General features: G+C 42.5%; 1 protein-coding gene across 1 annotated transcript; it reads left to right on the plus strand.

Moving 5' to 3' along the window:
• The first annotated feature begins 2,623 nt into the window (after positions 1 to 2,623).
• On the plus strand, positions 2,624 to 13,298 carry C1H4orf45 (chromosome 1 C4orf45 homolog). The gene is made up of 3 exons (XM_044276910.1): positions 2,624 to 2,666; positions 5,264 to 5,493; positions 13,236 to 13,298. The coding sequence occupies exons 1-3, from the start codon at positions 2,624 to 2,626 to the stop codon at positions 13,296 to 13,298; spliced, it is 336 nt and encodes a 111-aa protein (XP_044132845.1).
• The last annotated feature ends 900 nt before the right edge of the window (positions 13,299 to 14,198 follow it).

The raw sequence follows: 14,198 nt of genomic DNA on the forward strand, positions 1-14,198 counted from the left end.
TTCGCCACTCCTCAAGGTGGGCGGCGCTCCAGGGCAATCGTCCCCTCCTCCTTCTTGGAAGGTTTCGGCGCCAAATATTCACGCCTCTGCACATCCTGATGGCGCAGTAAAAAGCCTCATGGCGCCGGCGGCCATTTTAAGTGTCTGGATGCCGCAATTCAATGACAGCAAGCAGGATAATGAAAAGTCCAATCAATCACAGTCCACAAATACGATTTTTCTCTCTGGGGGTAGCGCAACACAGTACAGCGTCTCTGATTCCTCCCAGGCACAATTGTAATCCACAAGTTAGGAATAAAGGTTACAGTCTTCGCAATACGGTGGTGGAATAGTTAAAGCACACAGTTCACACTTCTCTGCACTGTAGAAGTATGCGGATCCTGTTCGTGACGCCAAAAAGAGCGATGCAGTGTCCCAGGGGGTCAGTAGTGTATGCTGGGCTTTGTAGTGCAGATTGACCACTAACCTGGGATCCACTGTCGTCTTCAATTGGGGCAAATACAGGAACAGGCAGATGTTAAAAGTTCGTGACGCCAGTGTCAATTAAACGGTGACACGCCGTGTAAAGTATGGTGGAAGAATGAAGCAAGCACAGGATAGCCAACAAAAACTGGAACTTTTACTGAATATCAGTCAGGATAATACATGGACACAGGTACCGCACAGTTCCATGAAAGACGGTTGGTTTCTTGTAGCAATACAGGTGGTTCTTGGGAATTACAGAATGGCCGGTCTTAGCAATGTATAATACAGAGTGTTGATTGCAGGAGATGCAGTACAGGCGGCTTGCACACTATTCCTGACTGGTCCCGCTACACGTGACTTTCCCTCCAAGGTCTAATGCCCTTTATCTGGCGTACCCTTGAAGCTGTCCTTATCTAGTACCTCCTCTGTTATCTTGAGTACCTCTTGCTTATCTGATCGGCCTCTGTGGTAATCTGTGTCTTGGCTGGTGTCTGGCTTATGCTGCTTCAGCTAAACGGATGATGACTCAGGAGGGGAACCTTTTCCTTGGATCCGGAACCCGGTTACAGGGCCTTTACTACCCTCTCCTAGCCGGCAGGCTTGGGGCCTGCTTTGCTCTCACAGGCCCATAGCCTGGCTTCCACTCAGACACAGGATCATCTCTGACCTCTGCTCCCACTGTCTGTCTCTCCTGCTACTACTTCCTGACTGGGCCTTATATAACCTAGGGTTCCCTAGCTCCCTCTAGTGACTCAGAGCTGGAACTACACCCTAGCCGGCCTGCAAATGCACGTTTCACAGTAACAGGAAAATACATAGCATGACATTATAAGATATTCTATACCAACCTCCCCAAAAATACAGGGGGAACGACAATACCCAAGTGACCCTTCAGTAGTGACGGGGTATTACTCTCCCGTACACTACATTTAGACCGCACGATCTTCTACCCAGAAACAATGATTGATGTGCCTGCACTGACGACAGCTTCACCCAATGAACTAACGTTTCGCTCATTCATGGGGTGATTGGCTGCACACAGGCAGATTGTTGGGAATGAGCTTTCGCAGGAAAGCTCATTAGCGATGATCTGGCAGTGTAATACTGCCACTGATTAGCCGATTATTGGGAAATTTGAATCTTTCAACAGATTAAAAAATTGTTTGCCGCCGGCAGATCGTGCTGTGTAATCATGAGCTGCTGCTGGCAAACAACTAGTCAGTATGGGGACGAGGGTCGGCACACTGAGGAGGAGATTGCTGCATGTAATAGCAGCGATCTCCTCTGCTGATGAGCAGGCGACTGCCGGGAAGGAACGCTTTCTTCCTGACAATCGCCTGCATGATCGCGGTATGTAATACAGCCTTTATGTCAATGCTAAATGAAGGGGGCTGATCATTAATAGGGGTCCATTAATTTCACAGGTAACATTTAGTCTTCTGTCCCTTTCCCAACCCACCAAATATCTAAGATGTTATTCCCTCTTCCTTTCCTCTGAGAAGCAGATATTACAACATTTCTTTCAATCTTTTTCCCTTCTTCTAGTGATTATGTGATCAGCATGTACATAACAGGTTACCAAATGGAGGATGGACCTGGGAATTTTACTGTATTCCAGTTGGAAGCCCTGACCATACCATAAACGTATTGACCATGGCCATAGTAGTTTCATCCCAGTGCGCCGTCATTGAAAGAATAAACTGCAGTCCATTCAGCCATTTTCTAGTAATATAGTCGCAAACAGTCCCGATGGAGTTTGTGCAAATTAACTGTATTTCCTGGGTCTATCAGGTGGTCCCAGGGGCTGCATCTAAATGTCACTAATTATGTTGGCGAACACGATGTAGCTGATTACCTATGACAGACACTGCATAGAAGTAATCAGGATTAATTATTTAATTACAGGCACTTGTTTGATGTATTGTGACTATCTGTGAGGTGAAGTTTTTCCCATAGGACCACTTTCAGTATTATCCACTACCATTGACATCTATCTGGTTGTCCTGGTGACTTTGTTGCTGGAGAAACATTGTTTGGTCAATGGACAAAGATATGAGTCTCCTATTACACTGCTCAGTGATCAGGCTTCACCCAGTCCTATAGGGTTACTGTTAGGCAGAGAATGCATCCAGTACATAATGGTCGGCCCTCAACCCCCATGTCCTGCTACCGGCTCCCAGGAAAGAGGATGCTGTACACAGGTAATGTGCATGAGACATGCCTCTCATTCATCAGCAACCTAGCTGCATTCATCATAGTCACATGTATGTAATATCATCTATCTAGTATCTATCATCTATCTATCTATCTATCTATCTATCTAGTATCTATCATCTATCTATCTATCTATCTATCTATCTATCTAGTATCTATCATCTATCTATCTATCTATCTATCTAGTATCTATCATCTATCTATCTTTTATCTATCTAGTATCTATCATCTATCTATCTAGCATCTAGTATCTATCTATCTATCTATCATCTATCTATCTATCTAGTATCTATTATCTATCATCTATCTATCTAGTATCTATCATCTATCTATCTATCTATCTATCTATCTATCTATCTATCAATCATCTATCTATCTATCTATCTATCTAGTATCTATCTAGTATCTATCATCTATCTTTTATCTATCTAGTATCTATCAATTTATTTATTATCTATCTAATATCTATCTATTTATTTATTAGCTATCTATCTAATATCTATCTATTTATTATCTATCTATCTATCTATCTATCTATCTATCTATCTATCTATTTACCATGTCTGTTTTTGAAGTTTGTTTTTCTTGAGTCTGCGTTGCTGTAACATTTATCAGATTTGTCAAATGTCGCACATTTGATATATTTGACACATCTTTAAACATAACACTTTTGGCTAAAGATGTTACTCTGTTTTTTATGACACCCCCCCCCCCCCCCCCCCCCCACAATTGGCGTAAGAGTGTGCTTTTTTGGGAACTTCGTAAATAGTCATAGTTGATAAATCTGACATGCACCTAATAAACATAGCCAGCCATGCGGCTTTCCCACCCACTTTTCTAAAATGATGAGAGCAGTGTAAAATATTTTTTTTTAAATCTCACTCTTTGGTGTGGTCCAGAACACAGCCGCAAATGGAATGAGAAATCCCCGCCATAGTTGCAAAGCGAATAAATTGTCATTCCACAACAGGAGCACATTTTATTTAAAAAAAAAGGGAAAAAAAGCTGCTTAGGAGTACATCCATGGTGGATTTTTTCCACTGCGTTTCACATCCTTTGTGGATTTGCCCTTAATCTGGAGTTTCTAGGGACTTTCACTTGAGAAGGGCTTCCTGCAGCCGGAGGCTGGACCTCCACTGGAGGACATTGTCATTCACCACAGGTAAAAGACTTGTAAATTACAGTCATGTACAGATAGAACTGGATTTTGACAGATTACATACAGCACAACAGTGGTATGATTAAGCTTGTATGCCACAATCTCTTATTTACAAACATATGCTCAAATACTAATGGGGTCATTTATTAAACTGGTGTGAAGTAGAACTGGCTTAGTTGCCCATAGCAACCAATCAGATTCCACCATTTATTTTTGACAGCTCCTTTGGAAAATGAAAGGTGGAATCTGACTGGTTGCTACGGGCAACTAAGCCAGTTCTACTTTACACCAGTTTGATAAATGACCCCATAACTAGCTGTGCCTTTGTAAACAATGAAGAATTATGTAGCTAAGCAACATTAGCCCTCATCAAATCATTTCCAAGGCATCTAATATTTACCAGCTTTTTATACCAACACAAAGTCAATAATCTATGTAAAGGTTTAAAAGATTATTAATAATAATATGTAAATAGGAATTCACAGGACAGGATACAACCATTCAGCCAAGAGAAACCCACTTAGGCCCACCTGTACTATGCAGCTTATTCCAGCGTTTGGCATAAACTGCCAAAAAGGTTGCTATTCAAGGCAAAAAAAATTGGGTTGTATCACTTCAGCAAATGGAATTTACGATGTAGAGATAGTTAATACAAGGAACTTACTAATGTATTGTGATTGTCCATATTGCCTCCTTTGCTGACTTCATTCATTTTTTCATTTCCATGGTTACGACCACCCTGCAATACAGCAGTGGTGGTCGTGCTTGCACATTATGGCAAAAAACGCTAGTTTATGTGCGCTACCACAGTCCTGGCCACCAGTAAGCTGCCACTTTTTCCTATAGTGTGTAAGCACGACCACCACTAATGGATTGCAGGGTGGTCATAACTATGGAAACGGGCAGTGTATAATGTGATGGAAAAATGAATCTAGCCAGCAAAGAATATATACGGAAAATAGAAATACATTAGTAAGTGTCTTGTTTTAACTTCCGCTACATGAAAAATGCTAAAGTGAGACAACCCTTTTAACATGTCCGACCCTTCCCTCCTCCAACGTCATCTGTTGAAGGTTACATTTGAGGCCTTCATTTAAATCCCATCAAGAACAGAGGAGAAAAGGTCCTGCACACATTAGAAAAAGCGGACTTCTGAACAGACCCCCTAATACTCAATAAGATCTGTTAGGCTTCTTTTGTGTCAGTTATGTCATGTGCCAAATCTGACACTTTATTATACTTTATTTTTGTTGTTCTACTCCTCTAACAGAGCAGAACAATGTCAATCAATAGCAGTGGTGTGACCTTAGCCTCATGTCTTTGATCCGCCTTACTGTCACTATATACCTGTACAACGTATGACCTAAGTTCATGGGGAAACTTACAGCATGGTTACTCAAAATGGAATCATTCTGTCCTCTGTAGGCCCTGACTATAAGACAGATTACAGGCCAAAACCTCCTGATTGCACCAGATATACTGGAGAAGGGATGCCATCTGCCGAAAACACCAGTGATGTGGAGTATCTGTGTCGGCCTGCACCAAGCACTCCGGCCCCGCTGCCTAAAGACTGTTACGTAGGTGGAATAGGCTGGGGAGTGTCTGAGTTCAGCTTCCTAAACAGAAGTCAGATATGTAGTAATCATCAGATCAAGGTATGTATGGCGGGACTACCACAGGAATGCACTGCGGCCATTGGCTTATAATAAACACCCTTGATACACATCAAAACATGACTAAAATTCAGCAACGGTACTTACAGGCTTATTCCAGAAAATCCTATCCTCTCATGATCTGTCTGTATCTTTTTCAGTCTGTCTGCTTTATCTGGGGACTTTTATCAGCCGCTGCAGTCAGATTAGTCTCCCTAGGTATTGGTTATTGACATCTAGGAGGAACATTTCTAAATTTAGTGGTTTTAGGCACTGCTGACACGTTGTAATTTACTCTATAATCCGAGCAGGAATGTAAGGCTCATAGAGCTAATTGTTATGTGTGAAGGGTTACGCCAGGGGCGGACTGAGAAATTAAAGTGGCCCTGAAAAAATACCTAAAAGTGGCTCCATGTTATAGGCGGGTCCAAGCTGAAAGAAATTGCGGCAACACAACTAGGCAGGGAAAACAGAAGCAGATGTGGCTGGCAGTACCAAAGTTCAGCACAAAATACTACCCCAGCAGAACCAAATGTGCAGCACAAAATACTGATGCCCCCTCTGCAGGCTTCAACTGTATCACCATCCTGATGACTTGAATTCGGGAGGGCACCTGTGGATGAAGGCTAGGGGTACAAGTACTTGATGCTCCTAGCATTGATTAATGTTGAGAGCATCAAATTTTTATGTACCTGGCTGGTGGTGTGAGGATTGCTTGGGTGGCCTCTTTGGCATTGGCCCACTAGGCAATTTTCCTGTAGAGTCTATGACCAGTCCGTCCCTGGGTCACACAGATTATTTGCCCCATTTTTTATTTTATTTTTAAAGAAAGAAGCAGAAATAAGCCATTTTCTGATAAGGAAATCTAAATTTACCTTTCTGCTTTGCTGAATTGCAAATATGTAAATGGTCTGAGAATTAATATGTACAGTATATGTATGTATGGTTATTGACTGATCTTGTTCAAAAGTCCAAATGTATATTCTATCAGTGAAAACCTGACAAGGAAAGCAAATATCCGACTGGTGCGATGTTCTCCAAATCTAGCTAGGTGATCAAGGATAATGTGGATTTTTAATTCACTTTTTGTGTAGTAGGGCTTATGCAAGTGGGCCCAAACATCATCTGCCGATCACACTGGAGTGTGAGGAATCAAAAGGTCCAGTTAGATGAGAAGCTAGTGATGGTAGTTCAGATAGGACCAGTGGTCAAGTATAAATCCGGGTCCAGACAAATGAGACCATACTTGGAAACGTTATAAAGTTCTTTTAGGCTACTTTCACACTTGCAGCAGGACGGATCGGAAAGGCTGTTCATCCTGTCGGATCCGTCCTTCCGCTATTTTGCCGTGCCGCCGGACCACTGCTCTGTCCCCATTGACTATAATGGGGACTGGGCGGAGCTCCGGCGCAATACGGCAGTTCGCGGTGAGAGGCCGCTGGACTAAAAAGTCGGACATGCAAGACTTTTAGTCCGGCGGACTCTCGCCGTGCTGCGCCAGAGCTCCACCCCCGTCAAGTCAATGGGGATGGAGCAGCAGTCCAGCGGCACGGCGATATAGCGGAACGACGGGCCCGACAGGGTGAACAGCCTGTCTGATCCATCCTGCCGCAAGTGTGAAACTAGCTCACTAAGTTAACTTGAACTTGAAGGTTACAGCAAAATGGTTACAGCAAACTTTAGTGCAAATTCTCTTTCTGGCACCAGCAGAGGAAGGTATGGTGACAAGCCGATTTGATGCTGCTTTCTCTTCTTAGCTGACACCGGCCTACAAATGGCTTGATGATGAGGGTGTCCTTGGCCCATTTTTCCTCTATTTAAATACGTTGTCCGCAAGGGCTGAATATTGTGAGGAATGGGTGCTCTACAAGTTGTTCCCCTACTCCTTCGGCAGAAGAGGGGGAAAACATGTCCCCTCACCGCCCAATTCTCCTCTCAACTGACTAACCCTCTCAGCCCCCACCTTTGGCAGGACGTCGGCCTAACCCACTTCTACCAAAGGGGGGAAGAAATTGAATGGTAAGTTCCAGTCCTGGCACAGAGCACTGCCAGTCATACTCCACCTGCTGGTAAACCAGGTACACAGCATGTTATACATTAAGATTATATCAAAATTATGTGAAATACAATAAATCAGTGGAACAATAGTAATGCCCCCACTCTGGACTATTACACATCTAAACTGATAACAGTAAATTCATCAGTTCTAAAATCAATATACTGAAGAGCCATAAACCAGCAACATAGGTCAGGACTCATAAAAGTGCACAACCATAGACAACAAAGGAGTCACCAGAAGTCATGCACAGGCCTTCAACATAAGGTTCAAGTCTGCAAAGGAATGTAAGGCAGACAGGATATTAAATGTCATTAACGTGAAGTGACATTCCAGAGATGCCAAAGTGAGAGAAGGTAATATCCAATACGCTCATGGGCATCCTAATGGTGGCATGAGATTAGGGAAAGCTCTAGGGTGAAAGCCGCCTAAATGACAGTCTACCCAGTAACAGTCAAGATGCTAAAAAACATATCAACCATGCTCCTGCTTACAGATGCTACTGGACTGTTGTAAGGTAGGTATAACTAGTCAAGATTGAAGCTAAAGGAGATGCAGAGAGAACAGCCTATTATAAATGGCACATGGTAGGTGAGGGCCCTAATCCAGATTACAGACTTCACATAGTCCAGGGCAGGAGCTTCAAGTTACCTCTCTGTCACCATATTTAATTGTAGGGTAAGTCCACATGGCACAGAAAAATCAGCTAATTCAGTGGCAAATGTATGGCACAAATCTTCATGATTTACATCTGAATGTTGTTGCAGATTCCATCCTATGCATTACAAAGGACAAAGACCACAGCTAGAATCTGCCGACAGAACTGACATGTTGTGGATTTAAAATCCACACTGCAGGCCAAATCACACCAGGATATTTTTCCACAGCATATGGATGAAAATGATTAAAATTTCATTCAATTTGCTGCTACTGTAATACACTGAGGATTTTCTGCTGACATATTAGAATGTAAAATCCACTGCAGACTTTTCACTCTTCTAAACTTTTATACTTTTGGTCTTCACCCTTCCGACTAAATACTGCCTACCGATCAAAGTTCATTGGCCCTGGTTAAAGGGGTTGTCCCATCGGGGACATTCATGGAATATTACTTGGATCCACCTCTGGGACCCTCTCTTATTTTCAGAACAGGGCCCAGAAATGAAGGGAGAACACACCGCACATGCACGCCTGAAAACAACCAAGTGCTGACTTGGCTATTTTGGAAGTCCCATGGGATGAATTGAGGAGTGGTCGCTTTTGCGCAGCTTGCTCTCCATTCACTGCTATGGGACTTCTTAATATAACATAGTGCGTTTGCTTGGCTATTTTCGGGAGTCTCATAGCAGTGAATGGAGAGGACGCAACATATTTGCAGTGTGCTCTCTGTTCACTTTGGATGCCCCGTTATGGACATAAGAGCGGATCCCAGGGGTGAGATCCACAGCATTTATGGTCTATCCAATGATATGCCATAAATCTCCCAGATGGGAATACACCTTTAATAAGGAGTGATGATTCTGCTACTGGCTGCCAGCAATCAGAACTGGACTAAATAATATTTTTAGGCTTAGGCCAAGTTTACACTTTAGTGATTTGGTCAGTAATTTCCATCAGTTTTTGTGAGCCAAAACCAGGTACGGGTCAAAAACACAGAACAGAAGGAAATCTTTACATTATACCTCATCTCTGAGGAGGCTTCACTACTGGTTTTGGCTCACAAGAACTGATGGAAATAGCTGACCAAATAACTGAACTAGGCCTTTGGAATAATGAGACATTGACTTACATTTATTAAGACTGGTATTTCATACCCCAGTCTAAACAAAAAGTTTATTGGGATGAATCGCAAAATTTTTAGAAAAGGGAGTCAATGGGGAGATATATCAAGGCTGGCAGATCCATCCTCCCTGCACTGGTGTGAGATGCGCCTGATTTGTTATCATGCAGAAGCCTTTTAATAAATCATGCGCACCTCTGTCCTGCTGTGTGCCAGAAACTGAAGTCTACACCAGCTACAGGCTGCCATAGACTTCCGCTATAGTAGTGAATGCGGCGGGCGACACGCCCCCTTCTGCTAAGCCACTCCGCTTCGGAAAAGTGCCGGCAACCTCAAAAAGTCGCAAATGATGGTGCACAGATGCCATGCACCTTAATTTGCGCCTTTTTAATGCTACAATTGTGGCGAACAAACAATGATAAATGTCCCCCTATGTGTCAACTGGCTAAAAAATATGGGCCAATGTATAGCTCTTCCTGATATAGTCGCACCGTTACATATGGCCACAAATTGACAGAACATGACGGATAGCATTTCTATGCTGGTGATACATACTTTAGAGGTTGTGGCGGATTCCTGATGGAGATAGCACGCCTTTACACTCAGTACAACAACACTGTGTCATATAGCATTCTAGAGAGAGAAGTTGGGCCTTGTAACATTCTTTCTGCTTGACCAGTTCAGTAAATGGGATTACATAGTTATATATTCAGAAAGCCTCTTCTGTCATAGAGCATGATCAAACCAGAGCAGACACCAATTTGTCAAGCCTGGTTTACTTGTTTTAATTGAGAACTAAGTTCTTTGTCCTTCAGGGTTTCTAGGTCATGGCTTGTCAATGGCCTTACACATCAAGCACCTCTTGCCCCCAGAGCTGCTCATTACACTTATCTCTCCAAAATCTGATCATGTTGGACATCACGTTATAATGACTTGTAGTGGATTCGTTAGGCTGTATAAATGATGAAATGAATGGATCTTGCTCAGTCTATTGATAAGCAGTGTGGCATAAAGCTTTATTAATGCCATGTAGCCTGTGGATAGGCCGCACTTATCCTTCCCATTTCCTGCATGCACAAGAGAACAGCAGGAATCCAGGCTTAATGACTAACCTTTGTAGCATTTCCTAGAATGCTATTCTCAATAGGTCACCTTTGAATGAAATCAAACACGGACTATTCTTGAAGGTTATAATTATGTCTTTAATTATATACAGAAAAGAATACAGTCAATTCATCTCCATTATTGATGGTGCACTGGTGGGCAGAATAATATACAATGGATTTCTTTACAGTCACTGCTCTAATATTATCTCTGAAAGCCATCAATCTACTATTACAATGGTATCCTTGCATCTGTTCTAACTGTGCATACTAGTCTGTATATTATGCTATGGCTACTGGGTGACCCAGGAATGAGCCATGGCTGACCATATTTCCATATGGAGATATTCCGCTATTTCTAGGTCCTTATATTCGGGAGCCTCTGTCTCTTTCCAGTTCTCTTAATTTCCAGAGACGTTCTTTACTCTGACTCTTTAATCTTATTCATACATTTCCAGGAGGAACAGCACAACGAGTTCTAAGAAAAGATGCCCCAGACTAGTATTTACTAAAACCAGGGGTGGATTGCCATAGACTCTACAGGGAAATTTCCCGGTGGGCTGATGCCCAGGGGGCCGCCTAAGCCCTCCTAATGGCCACTAGCTAGGTAAGTAATGATCTGTCGCTCCCAGAGTTAATTAATGCTGGGGACGTCAAGTAGTTATGTACCTGGCCGGTGACCACAGGTGCTCTCCTGATTCCTGAATTCAACTGTATTGCCAGAATGTGGCAGCTGGAGCTGGCAATCACAGAGGGGCAACTTTTAAGAAGGTATTTGGTTCTTCTGGGGCATTATGTGGTTTTTTGTACTGCTGGGGTAGATTATTGTGTTGCACTGAGGTATTTGGCTCTGCTGGGTTGGTATTTTGTGCCTCAATATGTTATTACTGGCCCAACTACTTGTACTAGCCCCGCCTTCTGTTAATTTGGACCCACCTACCACATGGGGCCTCTTTTTTTTTTTTTCCAGGGCCATTTAAAGTTTCCCAATCTGCCCCTGACTAAAACAGACATGTCATGAAAACTAGTTGGTCCTCTTTACACAGAGGTGTAACCCAAAGCTCCTAGGCCCCAAAGTAAAATCAGTAAATACTGGTGGCTTCTTATGTGATAGAGGGATCTTTAGGCCCTCTTAGGCCCAGTGGTGTCTTTTTATGTAGTATAGGGATTGTATGGCACTGTCAGCCACCAAGCCTAGGTCCAACAGCTACCTCAGCAACCTCAATGCAGTTTGTGATACCACTGCCGTTACTAGTTGACCTCATAATTTTAAGATAGAAGTTTGTAGATGTTCACAAAACATTTTTGTCATACAGGTGAGGCGTATACTGCTAAAAAAAAATATAAAAAATATAAAAAATATAAAAACGCAGTGTATGACTGGATACTGTTTTTTGACAGGGCAATCAATGAAATTCAATGGCAATGGATTGAACAGTAAAGACCTATAGTTGCATCCTTTGAAACAGTTTCTTTGGAGAAATAAACATTGTATGCCTGAGGGTACTTTCACACTAGCGTTTTTCTTTTCCAGCATAGAGTTCCGTCAAAAGGGCTCAATACTGGAAAAGAACTGATCAGGTACAGTATATCCCCATGCATTCCAAAAGAGAGTAATCCGTTCAGGATGCATCAGGAAGTCTTCCGTTTAGTCATTTTGACTGATCAGGCAAAATAGAAAACCGTAGTATGCTACGGTTTTATCTCCAGCGAAAAGAACTGAAGACTTCCGGTGACTGAACTGCTTGCCGGATCACTCTGCCGCAAGTGTGAAAGTACCCTAAAAGCATACCTGTACTTTCAGATAACTTTTCTAAATAAGCTTAAATATGGGTGTATATAAGTGATAACATTGACTACATCTGACTAGTATTTGACTTATATCTGCCATTATTTTAGCAGTTTTCTCCTCTATAGGCCACATCTCTAATTCTCAGTTGTTTCTGAACTGGTGAGTGGAGACTAGTCGCTCATCATGTCTCCCCATTTATTACACATGGAGATAGCAGATTCTCTTTCCTAACACTCTCTTTGAATCATTTGGAAGCACAATTTAGGACAATATACAGAAGTACTGAGCAGTAGTGATGTGAATAAAGCATTTGGGGCGAGATATAACACTTACTATTATTCGCTGAATCATTCCTTTCTCTCTTCAGTGTGCTTGTTTCTCTCTGCACTTCCTTCCTGCCCCCCCCCCCCACACTAGTTTTATAGGACAATGTAATCTAATCCTTCAGTGAGCAGGCAGTCTGTCTTACTCTCACAAGACCAATTGCCCACAAATTTCAGAAAGAACGTTTAGAAAAAAGGGGGGGCTAATAACTCTAGAATAAGGCATTTTTCTCTGATACGTTCTATTACAGAGTTTCTTATATTCATCAGTACTATTGATTAATGCAGCGTAGAATGAAACAGTGACCATTTAACTGCATGGCAAACATGTTGTATTAAACTATTCTTAGGCTCTGTTCACATCATGTTAATGCTTCACATTTAATATATAGCGCACAACAAGGATTGAGCGAGGACCAGAAGTAGGCAGACAGCGTGATATGAGCTGAAGCATGTGTAAGTTGTGAAGGAGAATGTGGCCCACGTAAAAGGCCTTCCCAGCACAGTCTCAGAGTGCCAACAGAGAGAGCCAGGACTAAAGCCTCTGGTTATGTGTGATTAAGAATGGAAAATATTGGCTGGTTGAATCCCTTTTCATAGGATTGGTGGAAGCGCTCTACACATTGGTCCTTGTGGACTCCACTGTTCTTTTTGATGCTCATGCTGATGTAATTTTTATTCTTTGCATTAGATTGGCGAATTCCGTAGAGACTGTGAAGATAAAATAACTCACAGATATCAAAATCCTTGGTAAGTGCTGTGTATGAGAGCTATTGACTGTGCTAACATCATTAACCTATCTTACAAAGCAGCACTGATTCATACAGCAGTCTGCCTTCATGAAATACTTCATTTTCACTGACATTTGAGAGATTCAGCCAACTGTATGTCACAAAGATAAGTGTGAGAGGTTCCAAAACATCAAGCACAAGGATCACTAATGATCACATCTTTAGAGGGATAGCATTCATCATGGCTTATAATAGGTATGAAGAAACATGATTTTGATACTGAAATAATAACTTTTCTCCACATCTGTTAGGCAGTTCCTTAAACTAATCACAGAGTGTCCCTTTGGGTCTATAGCAGTCAGCTGCAATTTGTGGGGAGACAGCAACAAGTGTTTAATTACCCTGCAGCACCTCCGCTGGGGAAATGCAGGATTACACCATGCCTATTGAAATGTATGGGCTGTCTATGTAATGTATGGATCTGTTAGATCCTCTAGAGTGCGAGAAGTCACTCACCAGTCTAACAAAATGATGAGGGTGATATACTGAGAACTCTCCAGCAGCTGAAAGCAACAACACGTTAAGGGTCCATTCACACGTCCGTGTGTGCTTTGCGGATCCACGGATCCGCAAAACACAGACATCAGCGATGTGCGTTCTGCATTTTGCGGACCGCACATCGCCGGCACTTAACAGAAAATGCCTAATCTTGTCCACAATTGCGGACAAGAATAGGACATGTTCTATATTTTTCGGGATCAGAATTGCGGACCCAGAAGTGCAGATCCGCAATCCCGGATCCGGGCAGCACTTTGTGCTGCCCCATAGAAATCAATGGGTCCGCAATTCCGTTCCGCAAAATGGACCCTAAAAAATATCTTTCATCACGCTGTGTATGACTAGTAGCAAAATAGTAAAATTAT

The sequence above is a fragment of the Bufo gargarizans genome, chromosome 1 (assembly GCF_014858855.1).
Source record: "Bufo gargarizans isolate SCDJY-AF-19 chromosome 1, ASM1485885v1, whole genome shotgun sequence".
Lineage (NCBI taxonomy): Eukaryota > Metazoa > Chordata > Amphibia > Anura > Bufonidae > Bufo > Bufo gargarizans.